Source organism: Mesoplodon densirostris, chromosome 1, assembly GCF_025265405.1.
Source record: "Mesoplodon densirostris isolate mMesDen1 chromosome 1, mMesDen1 primary haplotype, whole genome shotgun sequence".
NCBI classification, from domain to species: domain Eukaryota; kingdom Metazoa; phylum Chordata; class Mammalia; order Artiodactyla; family Ziphiidae; genus Mesoplodon; species Mesoplodon densirostris.
The window spans coordinates 17,512,930-17,534,963 of NC_082661.1; the positions used below are offsets into that span (position 1 = coordinate 17,512,930).

Consider the following 22,034-nt stretch of genomic DNA (forward strand, 5'->3'; position numbering starts at 1 on the left):
ATCTCTTCCCCTCAATTTAAGAACTTGTGCACATTTATCTGCAACACTAACACAGACCTTTAAGAACTAAAAAACTCTGGAATAAATGCTCTACCTTACAGGGTCTATGAGGGACCAAGAAGGCAAGAGCACCTTCTAGAACCAAACCTCAGCTTCCCATCAGTAGAGAAATCCACCCAGGACAAGACCCATGGGAGAGCCCCGATAGAAGAGACTTGCCAATGTCGTTGTAGGGAATGTCGTCTCTTTCCTCATAGTGGCTGTACTTGAATATCTTCTCCACCCCAAAGCTCTGCTCGTGGAATTCTGTCTTCTTCAGGTCCTGGTCCCCTAGCACCACTTTTAGATATTTGGCTTTTAAGCTACAAGGGAAAGTAAGATGATCAGGAGCTAGCCCTGGAATTTGAGAGACTGGAGCCACACCCTGGCTCTGTTCCTGGTCAGCTGTGTGACCTTTGACAGATGACCTGACCTTCTCGCCCCTCAGCAACCTCCTCTGTAATCATGGTCTTGCTAAAGAACTCTCCTGCTTGTCTTTTTTTTTTTTTTTTTTTTTTTTTGCGGTACACGGGCCTCTCACTGTTGTGGCCTCTCCCGTTGCGGAGCCCAGGCTCTGGACGCGCAGGCTCAGCGGCCGTGGCTCACGGGCCCAGCCGCTCTGCGGCATGTGGGATCTTCCCGGACTGGGGCACGAACCCGGCAGGCGGACTCTCAACCACTGCGCCACCAGGGAGGCCCTCCTGCTTGTCTTTAAGTAGCTAGTTTTGAGGCTTGCATGTCAAAACACACGTAATGCACATGGTGAGCATTCTACACATGGGAGCTCTCTTCTATCTGGTTGTAAGGAAACATCCTTTTGCCCTTGGAGCAAGATCCGACCCCCAGGTCCTGCCAGAGTTGCCAAGATGCTGCTCAGATGGGGAGAGAAGAACAGCCCTGGAGACTGCAGCCACCCTAACCTCTGCTCCCAGCAGGCACCTACTCGGTGCAGTGGGCGGCAGTCAGCACCCAGCAGGGGCGGATCAGTGTCCCCCCACAGAAATGGCCCTGGGGCATGGAGATGGTCAGTCGCAGCGAGGTCTGCAGGGACGCCTGCCATGGGTGCTTGCCCGCTGTGCTCTTAAAGCCGCCATAGATCCTCTTGACCTTCCTCTCTGCTATCTCAGTCTTCCCGCAGGAGTCAAACTCGGGAAGTTTGGTCAGGGGCTCTGTGACGCTTCCCTCTGGGTTGGCAACATCTGTGAAGCACAAGAAAAATAAATCACACTTCTCACCCTCCCTCCAGACCCTCAGAAGGACCTTGTCAGAGGCATGGCTCTGCATCCAGAAGCTTAACTAGTGTCCAGAGCGAAGAGACTATACTGGTGCGTATAGGATAGGCACGTGTGCAGTTAGCATTTGTTGAATACATTGATTAATACAAAGCGAGTCTATAGAATTAATGATGAAGATGTTGCTTTTTCCTTCTTATTTTGACATGTATACAGACACATAAAAATGTTTATCACTTATACGTGGAATCTAAAAAATACAACAGATTAGTGAATATGACAAAAAAAAAGAAGCAGACACAGATATAGAGAACAAATTAGTGGTTAGCAGTGGGGAGACAGACGGAGGGAGGGGCAAGACGGGTAGGGACTAAGAGGTATGAACTATTAGGTATAAAATAAGCTACAAGGATTTATTGTACAATGGGGGAATATAGCCAATATTTTATAACTATAAATGTAGTACAACCTTTAAAAATTGTGAATCACTGTAGTGTACACCTATAACTTACATAATATTGTACAGCAAATATACTTCAATAAAAAATGTGTGTATAAATATATAAACCCATCTCTGGGTATGTATTTAACTATTTGTTAATGCACACATATATTTTGGAGGCTTTTTTGGTGCCTGGGGGAAGATATTCAGATGAAGTAGAGTGGGGGAGAGAAGACATTTGCACACATAACTGTCATGCAAAGGAGAGAGCAACAAGTGTTGCATGGATGGTGCCCAATCTATTCCATGCAGTTTGTAGGAAGGGAGAGAGAATACTTCACTTGGTACACCTTGGAGGACTTCCTGGAGGAGTGGTTACTTGGGTTGATTCTCAAAGAATGATTGGATATGAACAAGAGCGGGTATGGGACAGAGTATTACAGACAGAGGTGACCATAAGAGCAAAGGCACAGAAATGAAACTGTCCAGGGAAGTAATTCCATTGAGCAGAGGGCGGGTGCATTGCTTCAGACGTGGGTAGAGAGGTGGGCTAAGGCAGCGAGGCAGGAAGACTGTGAGGCTGGAATTCAGTCCATGCTGTATCCTGAGAGGCTGTGGAGACCCAGCCACTGTTTGATCACCACTGTACACTGAAGGCCTGGCATAGCGCCTGGCATCCAGCAAGCAATCGATCAATATTTGCTGAGTGCACTGATTGGGAGTCAGGAAGCCTGAGTTTACAAAGGTATCCAAGGCTGCTCGGCCTCCCGAGAGGGGAGCGGAGGATTGGGCAGTTGGGTTGCCACTGGGATGGCACATGGTAAAGCAGGTGTTGTGGAAGGACAGGGGTAGGACAGAGAGGGAGTTCCAGGAGTTCCAGAGTCTATGGCTCTGCAACCTCCCCACTACCCAGCCCTCCAGACAGCCACAGACTTACCTAGGGCTGAGCAGGCAGGGACATCACAGTACTCCCATTTCACCTTTGCATTGTTTACTTTAAAGAAACACCAGGGCTTTTTGTCTCCATCTGGGTTTCTAAAATAAAGAAACAAACTAAGAATAAAAAAACAAAAAAATAAAAATAAAAACTGAAACAAACAAACTAAGCCAGAGTCAAGGCTTGGTGAACTCGTTGGACCTCATTAAAAGTCCTTTGAGTAAGACAGCACCAAGCTCTTGCATCCCCCTGGGACCACATTCCATTCCATTCCTCCAACAGGTTAGCAAACCTTGACATATAAGGGTGGTTATAGTTTGGGGGCCAAATCTTAACTTCCAGAGGAGAATCTCAATAACCAGGAAGTAGTTCACGAGCTTTGTGCCAGATCCACGGGACATATTACATTGTTTGTAGGAAAATAAATGAGAGCCCTGTTGAAGATCCTTCTTTGTCAGGAAAGTGAAATAACTACAGAAACATGGTGAGAGTAGGGCTCCTCTGCCCGAACCTTCAAATTCTGTGCATGGGAATTCTCTGAGAGCGGCTGCTGGGGGTCACCCTGAAGACAGTCCCATGGAGGGAACAGCTCATGGTAAGTGAAAGTAGAAGGAAACTTGTGTCTTGTGCTAGGGAAATCCTCTTGCTTAATGGAACCAGTTTAAAGCCATACAAAAAAATCTCTGTTTCTATATGCAGACCATGCATGTCCTTGGCCTTGGTTAGACAATGAGCTGTGGGAGGAAGCCAACAGGATGGTCAAGAAGACGGGGAAGGACTTCCGGGTAAGATGGCGGAAGAGTAAGACGCGGAGATCACCTTCCTCCCCACGGATACACCAGAAATACAGCTACACGTGGAACAACTCCTACAGAACACCTACTGAACGCTGGCAGAAGACCCCAGACCTCCCAAAAGGCAAGAAACTCCCCACATACCTGGGTAGGGCAAAGCGGAGAGATCCCCACACAGAGGATCGGTGCCGAGCGGCACTCACCAGCCCGAGAGGCTTGTCTGCTCGCCCGCTGGGGCGTGCAGCGCTGGAAGCTGAGGCTCGGGCTTCGGTCAGAGCGCAGAGAGAGGACTGGGGCTGGCGGCGAGAACTCAGCGTGAAGGGGGCTAATGTACCACAGCTAGCCGGGAGGGAATCCGGGAAAACTCTGGAGCTGCCGAAGAGGCAAGAGACTATTTCTTCCCTCTTGGTTTCCTGGTGCGCGAGGAGAGGGGATTAAGAGCGCCACGTAAAGGAGCTCCAGGGACGGGCGCGAGTCGCGGCTGAGAGCGCGGAGCCCAGAGACGGGCGTGGGACGCTGGGGCTGCTGCTGCCGCCGCCAAGAAGCCTGTGTGCGAGCGCAGGTCACTGTCCACACCGCCCTTCCGGGAGCCTGTGCAGCCCGCCACTGCCGGGGTCCCGGGATCCAGGGGTGGCTTCCCTGGGAGAACGCACGGCGCGCCTCGGGCTGCTGCAACGTCACGCCGACCTCTGCCGCTGCAGGCTCGCCCCGCACTCCGTGCCCCTCCCTCCCGCCCGGCCTGAGTGAGCCAGAGTCCCCGAAGAGGCTGCTCCTTTAACCCTGTCCTGTCTGAGCGAAGAACAGACGCCCTCCGGCGACCTACACGCAGAGGCGGGGCCAAATCCAAAGCTGAGACCGAGGAGCTGTGAGAACAAAGAAGAGAAAGGGAAACCTCTCCCAGCAGCCTCAGAAGCAGCGGATTAAAGCTCCACAGTCAACTTAATGTACCCTGCATCTGTGGAATACAGGAATAGACAACAAATCATCCCAAATTGAGGAGCCAGGAGTCAGTGCTGTGCCTCTGAGGTGGGAGAGCCAACTTCAGGACACTGGTCCACAAGAGACCTCCCAGCTCCACACAATATCAAACGGCGAAAATCTTCCAGAGATCTCCATCTCAACAGCAGCACCCAGCTTCACTCAACGACCAGCAAGCTATAGTGCTGGACACCCTATGCCAAACAACTAGCAAGACAGGAACACAACGCCACCCATTAGCAGAGAGGTGGCCTAAAATCATAAAAAGTCTGCAGACACCCCAAAACACACCACCAGACGTGGACCTGCCCACCAGAAAGACAAGATCCAGCCTCATCCACCAGAACACAGGCAGTAGTCCCCTCCACCAAGAAGCCTACACAACCCACTAAACCAACCTTAGCCACTGGGGACAGACACCAAAAACAACGGGAACTACGAACCTGCAGCCTGCAAAAAGGAGACCCCAAACACAGTAACATAAGCAAAATGAGAAGACAGAAAAACACACAGCAGGAGAAGGAGCAAGATAAAAACCCACCAGACCTAACAAATGAAGAGGTAATAGGCAGTCTACCTGAAAAAGAATTCAGAATAATGTTGGTAAAGATGATCCAAAATCTTGGAAATAGAATAGACAAAATGCAAGAAACAGTTAACAAGGACCTAGAAGAACTAAAGATGAATCAAGCAACGATTAAAAACACAATACATGAAATAAAAAATACTCTAGATGGGATCAATAGCAGAATAACTGAGGCAGAAGAACGGATAAGTGAGGTGGAAGATAAAATAGTGGAAATAACTGCTGCACAGCAAAATAAAGAAAAAAGAATGAAAAGAACAGAGGACAGTCTCAGAGACCTCTGGGACAACATTAAACGCACCAACATTCGAATTATAGGGGTTCCAGAAGAAGAAGGGAAAAAGAAAGGGACTGAGAAAATATTTGAAGAGATTATAGTTGAAAACTTCCCTAATATGGGAAAGGCAATAGTTAGTCAAGTCCAGGAGGCACAGAGAGTCCCATACAGAATAAATCCAAGGAGAAATACACCAAGACACATATTAATCAAACTGTCAAAAATTAAACACAAAGAAATCATATTAAAAGCAGCAAGGCAAAAACAACAAATAACACACAAGGGAATCCCCATCAGGATAACAGCTGATCTCTCAGCAGAAACTCTACAAGCCAGAAGGGAGTGGCAGGACATAATTAAAGTGATGAAGGAGAAAAACCTGCAAACCAAGATTACTCTACCCAGCAAGGATCTCATTCAGATTTGATGGAGAAATTAAAACGTTTACAGACAAGCAAAAGCTGAGAGAGTTCAGCACCACCAAACCAGCTTTACAACAAATGCTAAAGGAACTTCTCTAGGCAAGAAACACAACAGAAGGAAAAGAACTACAATAACGAACCCAAAACAATTAAGAAAATGGGAATAGGAACATACATATCAATAATTACCTTAAATGTAAATGGACTAAATGCTCCCACCAAAAGACACAGACTGGCTGAATGGATACAAAAACAAGACCCATATATATGCTGTCTACAAGAGACCCACTTCAGACCTAGAGACACATACAGACTGAAAGTAAGGGGATGGAAAAAGATATTCCATGCAAATGGAAACCAAAAGAAAGCTGGAGTAGCAATTCTCATATCAGACAAAATAGACTTTAAAATAAAGACTACTAGAAGAGACAAAGAAGGACACTACATAATGATCAAGGGATCAATCCAAGAAGAAGATATAACAATTGTAAATATTTATGCACCAAACATAGGAGCACCTCAATACATAAGGGAATTATTAACAGCCATAAAAGGAGAAATCGACAGTAACACAATCATAGTAGGGGACTTTAACACCCCACTTTCACCAATGGACAGGTCATCCAAAATGAAAATAAATAAGGAAACACAAGCTTTAAATGATACATTAAACAAGATGGACTTCATTGATATTTACAGGACATTTCATCCAAAAACAACAGAATACACATTTTTCTCAAGTGCTCATGGAACATTCTCCAGGATAGATCATATCTTGGGTCACAAATCAAGCCTTGGTAAATTTAAGAAAATTGAAATTGTATCAAGTATCTTTTCTGACCACAATGCTATGAGACTAGATATCAATTACAGGAAAAGAGCTGTAAAACATACAAACACATGGAGGCTAAACAATACACTACTTAATAACGAAGTGATCACTGAAGAAATCAAAGAGGAAATTAAAAAATACCTAGAAACAAATGACAATGGAGACACGACGACCCAAAACCTATGGGATGCAGCAAAAGCAGTTCTAAGAGGGAAGTTTATGGCAATACAATCCCACCTTAAGAAACAGGAAATGTCTCAAATAAACAACCTAACCTTGCACCTAAAGCAATTAGAGAAAGAAGAACAAAAACATCCCAAAGTTAGCAGAAGGAAAGAAATCATAAAAATCAGATCAGAAATAAATGAAAAAGAAATGAAGGAAACGATAGCAAAGATTAATAAAACTAAAAGCTGGTTCTTTGAGAAGATAAACAAAATTGATAAACCATTAGCCAGACTCATCAAGAAAAAAAGGGAGAAGACTCAAATCAATAGAATTAGAAATGAAAAAGGAGAAGTAACAACTGACACGGCAGAAATACAAAAGATCATGAGAGATTACTATAAGCAACTCTATGCCAATAAAATGGACAATCTGGAAGAAATGGACAAATTCTTAGAAATGCACAACCTGCCAAGACTGAATCAGGAAGAAATAGAAAATATGAACAGACCAATCACAAGCCCTGAAATTGAAACTGTGATCAAAAATCTTCCGACAAACAAAAGCCCAGGACCAGATGGCTTCACAGGCGAATTCTATCAAGCATTTAGAGAAGAGTTAACACCTATCCTTCTCAAACTCTTCCAAAATAGAGCAGAGGGAGGAACACTCCCAAACTCATTCTACGAGGCCACCATCACCTTGATACCAAAACCAGACAAGGATGTCACAAAGAAAGAAAACTACAGGCCAATATCACTGATGAACATAGATGCAAAAATCCTCAACAAAATACTAGCAAACAGAATCCAACAGCACATTAAAAGGATCATACACCATGATCAAGTGGGGTTTATTCCAGGAATGCAAGGATTCTTCAATATACGCAAATCAATCAACGTGATACACCATATTAACAAACTGAAGGAGAAAAACCATATGATCATCTCAATAGATGCAGAGAAAGCTTTTGACAAAATTCAACACCCATTTATGATAAAAACCCTGCAGAAAGTAGGCATAGAGGGAACTTTCCTCAACATAATAAAGGCCATATATGACAAACCCACAGCTAGCATCGTCCTCAATGGTGAAAAATTGAAACCATTTCCACTAAGATCAGGAACAAGACAAGGTTGCCCACTCTCACCACTCTTATTCAACATAGTTTTGGAAGTTTTAGCCACAGCAATCAGAGAAGAAAAGGAAATAAAAGGAATCCAAATTGGAAAAGAAGAAGTAAAGCTGTCACTGTTTGCAGATGACATGATACTATACATAGAGAATCCTAAAGATGCTACCAGAAAACTACTAGAGTTAATCAATGAATTTGGTAAAGTTGCAGGATACAAAATTAATGCACAGAAATCTCTGGCATTCCTATATACTAATGATGAAAAATCTGAAAGTGAAATCAAGGAAACACTCCCATTTACCATTGCAACAAAAAGAATAAAATATCTAGGAATAAACCTACCTAAGGAGACAAAAGACCTGTATGCAGAAAATTATAAGACACTGATGAAAGAAATTAAAGATGATACAAATAGATGGAGAGATGTACCATGTTCTTGGATTGGAAGAATCAACATTGTGAAAATGACTCTACTACCCAAAGCAATCTACAGATTCAATGCAATCCCTATCAAACTACCACTGGCATTTTTCACAGAACTAGAACAAAAAATTTCACAATTTGTATGGAAACACAAAAGACCCCGAATAGCCAAAGCAATCTTGAGAACGAAAAATGGAGCTGGAGGAATCAGGCTCCCTGACTTCAGACTATACTACAAGGCTACAGTAATCAAGACAGTATGGTACTGGCACAATAACAGAAAGATAGATCAATGGAACAGGATAGAAAGCCCAGAGATAAACCCACGGACATATGGTCACCTTATCTTTGATAAAGGAGGCAGGAATGTACAGTGGAGAAAGGACAGTCTCTTCAATAAGTGGTGCTGGGAAAACTGGACAGGGACATGTAAAAGTATGAGATTAGATCACTCCCTAACACCATACACAAAAATAAGCTCAAAATGGATTAAAGACCTAAATGTAAGGCCAGACACTATCAAACTCCTAGAGGAAAACATAGGCAGAACACTCTATGACATAAATCACAGCAAGATCCTTTTTGACCCACCTCCTAGAGAAATGGAAATAAAGACAAAAATAAACACATGGGACCTAATGAAACTTAAAAGCTTTTGCACAGCAAAGGAAACCATAAACAAGACCAAAAGACAACCCTCAGAATGGGAGAAAATATTTGCAAATGAAGCAACTGACAAAGGATTAATCTCCAAAATTTATAAGCAGCTCATGCAGCTCAATAACAAAAAAACAAACAACCCAATCCAAAAATGGGCAGAAGACCTAAATAGACATTTCTCCACAGAAGATATACAGACTGCCAACAAACACATGAAAGGATGCTCAACATCTTTACTCATTAGAGAAATGCAAATCAAAACTACAATGAGATATCATCTCACACCAGTCAGAATGGCCATCATCAAAAAATCTAGAAACAATAAATGCTGGAGAGGGTGTGGAAAAAAGGGAACACTCTTGCACTGCTGGTGGGAATGTGAATTGGTACAGCCACTATGGAGAACGGTATGGAGGTTCCTTAAAAAACTACAAATAGAACTACCATATGACCCAGCAATCCCACTACTGGCCATATACCCTGAGAAAACCATAATTCAAAAAGAGACATGTACCAAAATATTCATTGCAGCTCTATTCACAATAGCCCGGAGATGGAAACAACCTAAGTGTCCATCATCGGATGAATGGATAAAGAAGATGTGGCACATATATACAATGGAATATTACTCAGCCATAAAAAGAAATGAAATTGAGCTATTTGTAATGAGGTGGATAGACCTAGAGTCTGTCATACAGAGTGAAGTAAGTCAGAAAGAGAAAGACAAATACTGTATGCTGACACATATATATGGAATTTAAGAAAAAAAATGTCATCAAGAACATAGGAGTAAGAGAGGAATAAAGACACAGACCTACTAGAGCATGGACTTGAGGATATGGGGAGGGGGAAGGGTAAGCTGTGACAAAATGAAAGAGCGGCATGGACATATATACACTACCAAACGTAAGGTAGATAGCTAGTGGGAAGCAGCCGCATAGCACAGGGAGATCAGCTCGGTGCTTTGTGACTGCCTGGAGGGGTGGGATAGGGAGGGTGGGAGGGAGATGCAAAAGGGAGGGAATATGGGAACATATGTATATGTATAACTGATTAAATTTGTAAAATAAAAAAAATAAAAAAAATAAATAAATAAATTAAAAAAAAAAAAAAAAGAAGACGGGGAAGAAGGTAACTAGTCATCACCAGGGATAGAAATGGCATTATTCTCAGTTGGGAAAACCTGCACATCTGTGTGTCAGAGACCGTCATGCTAACCAAACATTCCATTTTCCATTTATCCCTTTGAAGTTCCATTTATCCCTTGAAGTTATATGGGACTATATGACTGTTTCTGGCTAATGAAATATGCGTGCTAAGATGATGTGTCGCTTCTAGGCTGAGGTAGTAAAACTCTCATGCTTCATGTTCCAGTCTCTCCTTGCCCTTTCTGTGTATTGGAGTAACTAAGTGAAGCTAAGAATACCCCCTACCTCCACACCCAACCTACATGACACACAAAGCATTAATGAGAAATTAACATTTATGTATTCAAGCCACTGGGATTTGGGGGTTGTTCATTACAGCAGCATAACCTAACATATCCTGAGTTGGAAAATCTTAGAAAGAAAGCTGATGAGTTTCAGTGTTCCGTTCCAAAATTTCGAAGCTGGCCCAGGAAAACTAGGAGCCGGGAGAAGGGACAAACAAGTCCTTACATTGACAAGTGGCCAAGATGGAGCATGGGGAGGATGGTAAGTTTTACCTGCAGAAGTTGTGCTCCCCAATCCCATGGGCCTCAGCATCCTCCATAAACATGTTGTAATTCTCCTTCAAGAGGAGGTGGGAGTTCCAGTAAAGGCATGAGTGCTGGTTGACTGTCTTACTCACTTTCCCTCGGTAAGAGTAGCCATCACCAACATAGCAGTCATCAGAACCTTAGAGAGAGCAGTTGGGAATGTGAGAACTGAGACCAACTGGTGTGCCGTGCCTGGAAAGGACTTGGCAGGTATATCAGGTGGTGAGAGGATTGGGCCTGAATACTGGTCATCCTGAGGTTTCACTACGAGTTCCCAGAAATAAGGTGGTTGGAATGCTCCACATTCAACCCAGCTTAAAAACATGGAATATCGTGGGGGTAGGGGTGAGAGCTGAGTTCTTTCATTTTGGCTCAAACAAGAACCAGTGGTAGATAGGTTGAGGCCCAAGGATACCCAGGAGTGTTTGACGTGCCTGCACTATATCCCAGTTTATTACTTCCTCTACATGGAGCCAGACATACCCTACGCCCTTAGGTTGGAAGGCTGAGGCAATGGCAGAGCTTGGGAATTGACTTGAACCCTGTTCTGGCAACAAAATGCAAACAGATAAAGGATTCCAGAGGCCTCACATGTGTCCCTGAGTTTCTGATGAAGTGGTGGTATAGACCCATACCTATTTCACAGAGCTTCCCCTTGAACTGTTCAGGACAGGTACAGGTGAACTTGGATCTCCGCCTATGCCGGGAGCATGTGCCGCCATTTTGGCAGGGGTTTGGCCTGCATGCAGGAACCGCTGTGAACACAGGAAGTGGGTCCAGCAAGGCTCTTTAGAAGGAGTTGCAGCTACATCTGAGCTGATGAGGAGATATTGGTGGCACTTTTCTGGTGTCCATCCTTTCACAAAAATGGGTCACCAAAGGGGAAAGAGAGACCCACTGACATGCAAGAAAACATACACACAAACCTTAAGAACATAAGCAAACATGGATGAAGCAATATGATGGAGGCCAGCAAACAAGAGTATATAAGTAGATGGGTCGCTCAGTAAGGAAAAACAAGATGCATAGACTGAGCAGGACTTTGGGGGCCAGTCTCAGCTAGGTCGAAACTTAGTTCTGCCTCTTGACAGCTGAGTGACCATAAGCAAGTTAGCTAACCTCTCTGAACTTCAATTTCTTCATCTGTAAAACTGTTTCTTGTAGTGTTCGGGGGACAATGTGAGAGAGAATGTAAATCTCCTGGGACAATGCCTGACTCATAGCAGTGAATAAATATACATGGCCCATTCTAGGAAAAGACCAGGGCTTACTTCCTAGATGAAATGAGTTTCAAGATGATTTTTTTTGTTGGGAAGAGACACAGACAAGTCAATTCTCACTGGACTTTCCAGGGATAATGAATCTTAAAAAGTCCTAGTTAAAAGGGCCATCTTGGGTGCCACCAAAACATTGGATGTATCTGGACTTCCACACAGGAGGATATTGACATCCCAGGCACAAGCCACTGTAGAGAGAGCTTAGCATAGAAGAGGCCTCCGGCACTTACCTGTGGAGCAGTGTGCACCCCTGTAAGGGTGTTTACAGGCACAGCGGTAGTAAGGAGAAGTCTGAGTAATGAGACAGTCTCCTCGGCCACATGAGTTGTCCTTGCATTTGTTTTTCACTGTAGGAGATCAATAGAGAAGTAGGCACAAAGTACAGGACATTATTTGGGGCACATTTTACTTTGAGAGGTACCTGTACAGTGCAATGTTTGGGAGGGGAGTGTGGGGGCGTGGGGAGAGGTGGTGTTGGTGACTGATAGAGCATGTGCCCCCTGTCCATGGTTCTGAAACATCATGCTACCCACCTAGACAAGGCTTCTCTCTTATCCTTGGATCACGGATGACTGCTTCCCAGTTCCTTATGAGTCTCTAGGGCTCATAGTCTTTATTATGCTATTTTTATAAACACCTTGATAATTTTTACACCTTCAAAAAAGTAGAGCTGCAATTTGAGTTTCTCCATTGTATAGCTGATTTTATATTCCATTTACAATTTTGTCATTCTTCCAAGAAGTTGAGGGGATAAACCCAGTAACTATGCTTGTGCCTGATATCCCAAACCATCCTGAAAAATTTACTGAAAGACTTTGTAGGATTGAAAATGGTAGGAATAACTGAAGAGGGCACAGAGAAAACAAGTCAACCATAAAACCCTCACTTCCTCCCCCACCCCGCTTAGATGGTTGCTAGATGCGACAGAATCCAGGTTCTCTCTAGGGGTGCAATTAGCCCGTAAGAATTCTATTCCCAATACCTTATCACATAGCCTCATGTTATGCCCACAAGAGGTCACTAAAACTGGACACACCTTTTATCAGAGTCTCCACGAGTGAGGATGGCAGGAAGAGAGAGCATGGGGCTGGGAGTCAGGCACCAGGTCTCTAATTTCTGCTCTTCTCTTAATTAGCTATGTGACCACGAGCAAGTCCCCTGTACACTCTGGGCTCCCTTTCTCTAACAAGGTTGAGCCTTAAGTGCCCTGAGAGCCTTCCTGCTCTTGTATATGAGAACAACATTTCTCTGTTGAAGTTGGTCTAAACACTCTAGACAACAACAACAACAAGTCCTGAGTTTAGAACACATCTTGGTCAGAACCCAGCTATTATCTCCTCTTACCCTCAATGTTCTCATCTGTGGAATGGACATACTAGTCCTATCTAACATGTAAGGGTGAGGACTCAGTGAGATGCTGCCTGTGACCATGCTGAGGAATCTATTATGCACAACATAATAGATTGTCAGTGTGATTGTCAGCCTTTTCACGGGATTACCGAACACTTCTTTACCCGCTAGAGTTGGAGGAGAAACTGCCTCTTGTTCAACATGGAGGGAAGATTGGATCCAGTGAAGGTCCACTCACCATTCTGACACCTGTTTCCAGAGAAAGGGGCTGGACAGCTGCAGGTGAATGTGGCCCCGCTGATGAGGCAGTCCCCACCATGTGCACAGGGGTTGGACAGGCATGGATCTAAAACACGTGGGCGGAAGTCAGGGTTGCAATGAGCAGCAGGCAAGAAGCCCCCTGTCTGCTCATTGAATTTCCATCTCCTGCCCCAAATGAGAGAGGAACTGCCTAGCCAGTGACTGGGGAAAGGGAGAAACATGCACTGACCTTAAAGAGCCAGGAAAACTGCCATCACAAGACCAGAGGGAGGGATTCAGGTTAGTAAGAGGGGAGGCAAGAAGGAATCGTGACTGTCTCCCTCAGCCTGGCTTTGGATGGGGCCTTTCTCGTTGAGTAACTCCCCTTTCCCATCATCAGTGTCTCTCTCCTCCCAGGCTCGCTGGGAGTGCCACAGGGTCTGTCTCTGATGCCGAAGGCATTTCACAAGCCTGAAGACCTCCCCTACTCCCAGTGCCCAGGGGTGGAGGTCAGGAGTGGGGAACGAAATCCCACCCCTAATGAAACACGCGCTTTCTGAACATCAGGAAAGAAGACCAAAGGCAAGAGGGGGACAGAAGAATTGACGGCGAGGAGGAAATGACCCAGTGGCCTTCATCTTTCTTCAACTACTTGTTCAGTTAGATTTTGTCATATTTCATCTGTGCCTTTGGCTTTTCATGGTTGTCTGAATGGATCTTCCCTTGGGGAATTCTTTATCCTTCTGTTCACACACATTGTTCTTTGGTTCAGGAACTAGGATCCCTGGGCCTGGCTCTTGTTTTGATGGTCCCTTCTGATGTTCCCCTGATGCCCCGTATCTTGGCCCTGCCTTCCAGGCCACTTCGCAGTTACACAGCTTTTATTCCAGCGGCTAAGTGCTTTCCATTACTTCTACTGGTTTAGTCACATGGCTTTGCTTAGGCCCAGCTTCTCATTTTCCTTTCTGTCTCAAGGAGCCACAAAAACAAAAAAAAAGTAGCCGAAGCACACATGTGTGAGCGTGCGTGCACACACACACACAACTGTGCAAATCTTCTGAAGAGTGAAAAGAGGAAAAAAAAAAAAAAAAGCACAGCACAATGCCAAATTTGTGAATGCTACAGTTTGATTCCTAATGCTAAGCCAGACTCTTCTTCATAATTAGGACTACCTGTCATGAAAGCTCCGGGGATGATTTTGAACGTGACTCTAACCCACAGTGTCGGGAGAGCTGGGTGATGATGCACTAACTTGCTGAGTGACCTTGGCTAAGTCAGCTCCTCTCTTGGCCTCACTTGCTTCACCTGTCATTTGAAAGTGGGAGACATGGTCCCTAAGAACCTCCCCAGTATTCAGAGTATGTAATTCTAACTGAAAAAAAAGCCAGTCTAAATAATTTTTTAATACCTATTTTATGAAGCTGGTCAGAGAGGAAGAGAAGAGAGAGCCCTTGCATGTGGTCACACATAAACTCCCCTCCAGGTGTGCTGCTCTCCTCCCAGGAGGGCCCCCAAACAGCTTTGGTACCTACCGTCCTCTGCGTAGTACCAGTCAGGGTTCTCGGGATGGTCAAGAGCACTGCTGGCATTCCCTTCCTGGTCATAATACTCTTCGCTGTACTCATAGTGGTCGAGAGTCCAATCTACAGATGTGGGAACAAGACAGAAGAAACCCTAATCATCAGACCTAAAGACGTCACCATTGTATTTCACTGAAAACCCCCTTTCCCAAAGATTTCTAGGTCCTGAAGGACGGTTCATGTGTCTTTCCAGCTCCTGACACTGACGGGGCAGATAGAAGGGGTCAGGCATTGTGAGTTTTCATTTGAGGGGGCTGGTATGAACCAGTAAGCCAGCACTGGCATTTGGCAAGGTCAAGAGCACGTGATTGGAAATGGGGAGAAGACAACAAGTTCTGGCTTTTCACTAACCGTGACCTTGGACAAGCCATTTGTATCCTCCGTGCCTCAGTTGTCTCACCTGTAAATAGCAGGAAGATGACTGGGGCGCAGGAGGTCTCCAAGGTCCTGTATGAGATCTGCCCAGGGTCAGATCCAGTGGCACTTGAGTGCCTTGTTGGGTGGTTCTGTGAATGAAATTTCTCAGTGGGACTTTATCAGTCAACTTAGCTGAATAAAGTCAAAGAAACGTGTCACTTTTCTTTCAGCTTCAGCATCAAACTCCTCCCGAGTTATTTATATAGAATCATCGTAACTGTTAATATTTACTGAGTCTTTACTATGTCCCAGGCTCTGGACTAAGCATTTTACATGAACCACCCCATTCCATTCTCATAAAAATCTAGATGTATTATTATCTCTACTTTAAGCTTAGAAACCTGAGGCTAAAAGAGGTTAAGTAACTTGTCCAAGGTCACATAGCTAATAAATGACAACATATGAACTAAGGCAGTTTATCTCCATATATCCCTTAAATTGCACTCTCTCAGCTGCTTCAGCAGGCCTCTCATACTGCCTCAGATAATTCACAGTTACCCTTGGGGAAGGGGTCCTATCCTTCCCATTGCATATCCAGCCTGCTAATTAGGAATTGTCCACGGACAGCCTTGAGAAGGTTCACGGATCTTGCCTACTGAAAGAAAGGGCAGTACATGGCATTACCCATGGTTGTAAACCTTACACTAGACCAGTCCACTAGGAAGAGCAGGTGTGTATAAGCCTGGACTCAAGCTCTTTGTTGTCTGAGGCCTTGGAAGATGCTGATAGCTCTGTGGCTGATGGAGAGGAGTTTGGGATTTGAAGAAAGTTGGGTGGACTTTGCTCTCTCCAGCTGGCAGGAGTATGGCAAGTCAGCAAGTTGAAGCTGTAAGGAAGCTGTCCAGAGATGCATATGATAATGAGGCAGAGGCAAATGCAGATAGCCGACTTGAAAAAGCACTCCCACGGAGCCAGCGATGGCCCGGAGGATGGCACTTTACCTAAGCCCAGATTATCAACCACATTATCTTATTCGTCTCTCAGTCATTCCCTTATAGTCTTTATCTCTTTGGCTTTTGAAAAATCGACGTTTGCACAATGGCTGTTTTATATTTCCCATTAAAATGGAACTATCTTTTTATTTCCTTTTTGAATACGCCAACTCTGGTTCCTTGCCAAAGTTTCACCTCATTTATCACAGTGTCAAGTCAAGACTCCGTTTGCTTCCTCATTATTTCTCCCGAGCTGCTTTTCCCCACTATGAAAATGCTCTCAGAGGAGGCCACCTTTCCAGGCATGAGGATCTAGGTTGAAGATAAGGCCATTGTCTTCCTGGAGCAAATAAAGTTTCTTTCCATCTAGCATGATGAAGCAGAGAAAGGGTGAGAAAGTAAGGGGAAAAAATGTTTTTCTGAGTTTGACATGAAAGATTTCAAACTGACATTTGGAAGAGACAATGAGTTTGGTAATGAGATGATCGCCCCATTTCTTTCTTTCTTTTTTCTTTGGAGAATTGATTTTTGTTTTTCCAACAGGTGTTTATAGATAAGCGCCTTCGAATCACTCCTGTAATTTCTCCCATCACTCCCACAAGTTGAGGGTCAGACTGGATAATCTTGGTTAGACCATTGAGAATCATTTCTTTTGCAGATATTTGGAAATGAGGGAAGGTTTTTCATAAAGATGGAATGGTATGATTTTTCCAGGTGACAGAGGATGGATGAAATATCTGTTGGAGGGTTTTGATTTGAATCCAGCCCTATTTACAAGGTCTGTTCACCTCTCAGTGAAGCTAAGGAGGGAATAAAACACATAGACTTTGAGTTACATTCCTGCTAAGTGAGGCATTAAGTCCCTGCTATTCTCCAGGGTCCAGGGCCCTTGGTTGAGGTAGGATAGAAGCAGCAGAGGCTCAGTGGCCCCAGACTGCCAGAAGCCATCCAGTTGGAAGACTGTGCAAGGGAAGGCACCAAGATCCTTGACATTTGGGGTGGGTTGCAATATGTTTTGAAAATGCTTTTTAGAAGAGTCACCTGGGAGGGTTTCTCTACCTCCAAACTTAAACCTTATTTTGTCTTTTCTATTCTATTGGTACTTCATCCCATTTCCTATGTAAGAAACATGTATTGTGCACCTACAGTGGGACAAGTATTATGCCAGGTGCAGGAAGGCTTTGGGAACAAAAGAGAATTATACAAAAAAGTGTAGAATGTGGCCTCCAGTCAAAGGAGCCTCGAATCCGGGGTGGATGGGGGAAGAAAGCCAGCCAAGGAAGGAGATGAAAGGGTAGTGAGGAGGCAGGGGAGCTGGATGTGGCCAAGTCTAGCTGATAGCCTCAAGTTCCACACTGGCACTCTGGTGTGGTATGAGCCAATCTGATGAAATAAAAGGGACCTGGTTCTTCACCTCTCCCTGTGGCCATGCTTATTACAATGTGCCTTTGCAGCTCCTCTCACCAAAAGATGGAGTCACAAATCAATAAAATTAGAAATGAAAAAGGAGAAGTTACAACAGACACCGCAGAAATACAAAGCATGCTAAGAGACTACTACAAGCAACTCTATGCCAATAAAATGGACAACCTGGAAGAAATGGACAAATTCTTAGAAAAGTATAACCTTCCAAGACTGAACCAGGAAGAAATAGAAAATACAAACAGACCAACCAGTCGCAAGTAATGAAATTGAAACTGTGATTAAAAATCTTCCAACAAACAAAAGTCCAGGACCAGATGGCTTCACAGGTGAATTCTATCAAACATTTACAGAAGAGCTAACACCCGTCCTTCTCAAACTCTTCCCAAAAATTGCAGAGGAAGGAACACTCTCAAACTCATTCTATGAGGTCACCATCAGCCTGATACCAAAATCAGACAAAGATATTACAAAAAAAGAAAATTATAGACCAATATCACTGATGAATATAGATGCAAAAATCCTCAAAAAAATACTAGCAAACAGAATCCAACAACACATTAAAAGGCTCATACACCATGATCAAGTGGGATTTATCCCAGGGATGCAAGGATTCTTCAATATATGCAAATCAATCAATGTGATACACCATATTAACAAATTGAAGAATAAAAACCATATGATCATTTCAATAGATGCAGAAAAAGCTTTTGACAAAATTCAACACCCATTTATGATAAAAACCCTCCAGAAAATGGGCATAGAGGGAACCTACATCAACATAATAAAGGCCATATACGACAAACCCACAGCCAACATCGTTCTCAATGGGGAAAAACTGAAAGCATTTCGTCTAAGATCAGGAACAAGACAAGGATGTCCACTCTCACCCCTATTATTCAACATAGTTTTGGAAGTTCTAGCCACGGCAATCAGAGAAGAAAAAGAAATAAAAGGAATACAAATTGGAAAAGAAGAAGTAAAACTGTCACTGTGTGCAGATGACCTGATACTATACATAGAGAATCCTAAAGATGCTACCAGAAAACTACTAGAGCTAATCAATGAATTTGGTAAAGTTGCAGGATACAAAATTAATGCACAGAAATCTCTTGCATTCCTATACACTAATGATGAAAAATCTGAAAGAGAAATTAAGGAAACACTCCCATTTACCACTGTAACAAAAAGAATAAAATATCTAGGAATAAACCTACCTAGGGAGACAAAAGACCTGTATGCAGAAAACTATAAGACACTGATGAATGAAATTAAAGATGATACAAACAGATGGAGAGATATACCATGTTCTTGAATTGGAAGAATAAATATTGTGAAAATGACTAAAGCAATCTACAGATTCAATGCAATCCCTATCAAACTACCACTGGCATTTTCCACAAAACTAGAACAAAATATTTCACAATTTGTATGGAAACACAAAAGACCCCAAATAGCCAAAGCAATCTTGAGGGAAAAAAAATGGAGCTGGAGGAGTCAGACTCCCTGACTTCAGACTATACTAAAAAGCTACAGTAATCAAGACAATATGGTACTGGCACAAAAACAGAAATATAGATCAACAGAACAGGATAGGAAGCCCAGAGATAAACCTACGCAACTATGGTCAACTAATCTATGACAAAGGAGGCAAGGATATACAATGGAGAAAAGACAGTCTCTTCAATAAGTGGTGCTGGGAAAACTGGACAGCTACATGTAAAAGAATGAAATTAGAACACTCCCGAACACCATACATAAAAATAACCTCAAAATGGATTAGAGACCTAAATGTAAGACCGGACACTATAAAACTCTTACAGGAAAACATAGGAAGAACACTCTTTGACATAAATCACAGCAAGATCTTTCTTGATCCACCTCCTAGAGTAATGGAAATAAAAACAAAGATAAACAAATGGGACCTAATGAAACGTAAAAGTTTTTGCAAAGCAAAGGAAACTACAAACAAGATGAAAAGACAACCCTCAGAATGGGAGAAAATATTTGCAAACGAATCAACGGACAAAGGTTTAATCTCCAAAATATATAAACAGCACATGAAGCTCAATATTATAAAAACAAACAACCCAATCCAAAAATGGGCAGAAGACCTAAATAGACATTTCTCCAAAGAAGGTATACAGATTGCCAACAAACACATTAAAGAATGCTCAGCAGCACTAATCATTAGAGAAACGCAAATCAAAACTACAATGAGGTATAACCTCACACCAGTCAGAATGGCCATCATCAAAAATCTACAAACAGTAAATGCTGGAGAGGGTGTGGAGAAAAGGGAACCCTCTTGCACTGTTGGTGGGAAAGTAAATTGATACAGCCACTATGGAGAACGGTATGGAGGTTCCTTAAAAAACTACAAATAGAATCACCATATGACCCATCAATCCCAATACTGGGCATATACCCAGAGAAAACCATAATTCAAAGAGAAACATGCACCCCAGTGTTCATTGCAGCACTATTTACAATAGCCAGGTCACGGAAGCAGCATAAATGCCCATCAACAGACAAATGGATAAAGAAGAGGTGGTACATATATACAATGGAATATTACTCAGCCATAAGAAGGAACGATATTGGGTCATTTGTAGAGACGTGGATGGATCTAGAGACTGTCATACAGATTGAAGTAAGTCAGAAAGAGAAAAACAAATATCGTATATTAACGCATACATATGGAACGTAGAAAAATGGTACAGATGAACTGGTTTACAGGGAAGAAGTTGAGACACATATGTAGAAAACAAGCATATGGACACCAAGGGGGGAAAGTGGTGGTAGTGGTGGTGGTGGTGGGATGAATTGGGAGATTGGGATTGATATGTATACACTGATGCGTATAAAATAGATAGCTAATAAGAACCTGCTGTATAAAAAATAAATAAAATAAAATTCAAAAAAAGAGGGCTTCCCTGGTGGCGCAGTGGTTGAGAGTCCGCCTGCCGATGCAGGGGACACACACGTTCGTGCCCTAGTCCAGGAAGATCCCACATGCCGCAGAGCGGTTTGGCCTGTGAGCCATGAACGCTGAGCCTGCACATCCAGAGCCTGTGCTCCGCAACGGTAGAGTCCACAACAGTGAGAGGCCCGCGTACTGCAAAAAAAAAAAAAAAAAAAAGAAGAAGAAGAAAAAAAAGAAAAAGATGGAGTCAGTTTCTCCATCCCTAGCGTCTGGGCTGGCCTTGGGACTTGCTTTGCCAATAGCTTCTAGTGGAAGCATTGTGTGCCAGCTCCAAGCTTCTCTTTCTCTCTCTCATGGACCCCTGTGACTGCCGTGTGAACAAGTTTGGGCTCTTCTAAGTAGGATAATGTAACATGTGAGGCAGCCCTAGGCCCCAGCCAAGGTCTCAAACATGTAAGAAAACCCAGCTAATCTCCCAGCTGACTACAGACACATGAGGAAGCCCAGTCAAGATCAGCTGACCCTGTCTAGGCTAGAAGAACTGCCCAGCTGAACCCAGTCTAAATTGCCAACCAACACAGTTTGAACTGCACACATGGGTCCGCTTATATATGGATTTTTTTTTTCAGTAGATACATACGCACATGCACTGTAAATGTATTTTCTCTTCCTTATGGTTTTCTTACTAACATTTTCTTTTCTCTGGCTTACTTGTAAGAATACAGCATATAATACATATAACATACAAAATTGTGTTAGTCAACTGTTTATGTTATCAGTAAGGCTTCCAGCCAAGAGTAGACTCTTAGTAGGTAAGCTTGGGGGGAGTCAAAATGGATTTTTGACTACATGGGGAGGTCAGGATCCCCAACCCTTGAATTGTTCAAGAGCCAACCATATCATGTAGTAATAACAAATGAACACACATGGCTTAATATTGAGTTGCTGGTGGGATACGAATTTTAGATACTAGAATTCCTCAGTGGCCCAGGTGGTTGCAGAATTTTAGGTTTCACGGCTGGATCTCAGAGGACACGTCTCTTGAGTTTTGTATTTAACTTGGTCTATCTGATCTCTTTCCTTCAACTAGACAGTTGGTTTCTTAAGAAAAAGGGCCATGTCCATTCCTCTTTCTACACCACAGTGCCCAGCACAGAGCCCTATATGCTGTTAATATGTGTTGGACAGATCAAGCTTTCCCTCTATGGCCAAGCCTCCCTTCCTTCTGAT

At 43.4% G+C, this 22,034-nt stretch overlaps 1 protein-coding gene across 1 annotated transcript in view; it reads right to left on the reverse strand.

The window, feature by feature from the left end:
• Nucleotides 1–22,034, reverse strand: part of HABP2 (hyaluronan binding protein 2) — a 42,415-nt gene that overhangs the window by 4,969 nt on the left and 15,412 nt on the right. The window contains exons 3-10 of the mRNA XM_060101667.1: nt 15,060–15,170; nt 13,526–13,633; nt 12,168–12,284; nt 11,296–11,415; nt 10,628–10,799; nt 2,651–2,748; nt 983–1,238; nt 220–362 (exon numbers count right to left, since the gene is read on the reverse strand). Of these exons, the coding sequence (XP_059957650.1) occupies nt 220–362; nt 983–1,238; nt 2,651–2,748; nt 10,628–10,799; nt 11,296–11,415; nt 12,168–12,284; nt 13,526–13,633; nt 15,060–15,170 (1,125 nt within the window). The remainder of the gene's footprint in view (nt 1–219; nt 363–982; nt 1,239–2,650; nt 2,749–10,627; nt 10,800–11,295; nt 11,416–12,167; nt 12,285–13,525; nt 13,634–15,059; nt 15,171–22,034) is intronic.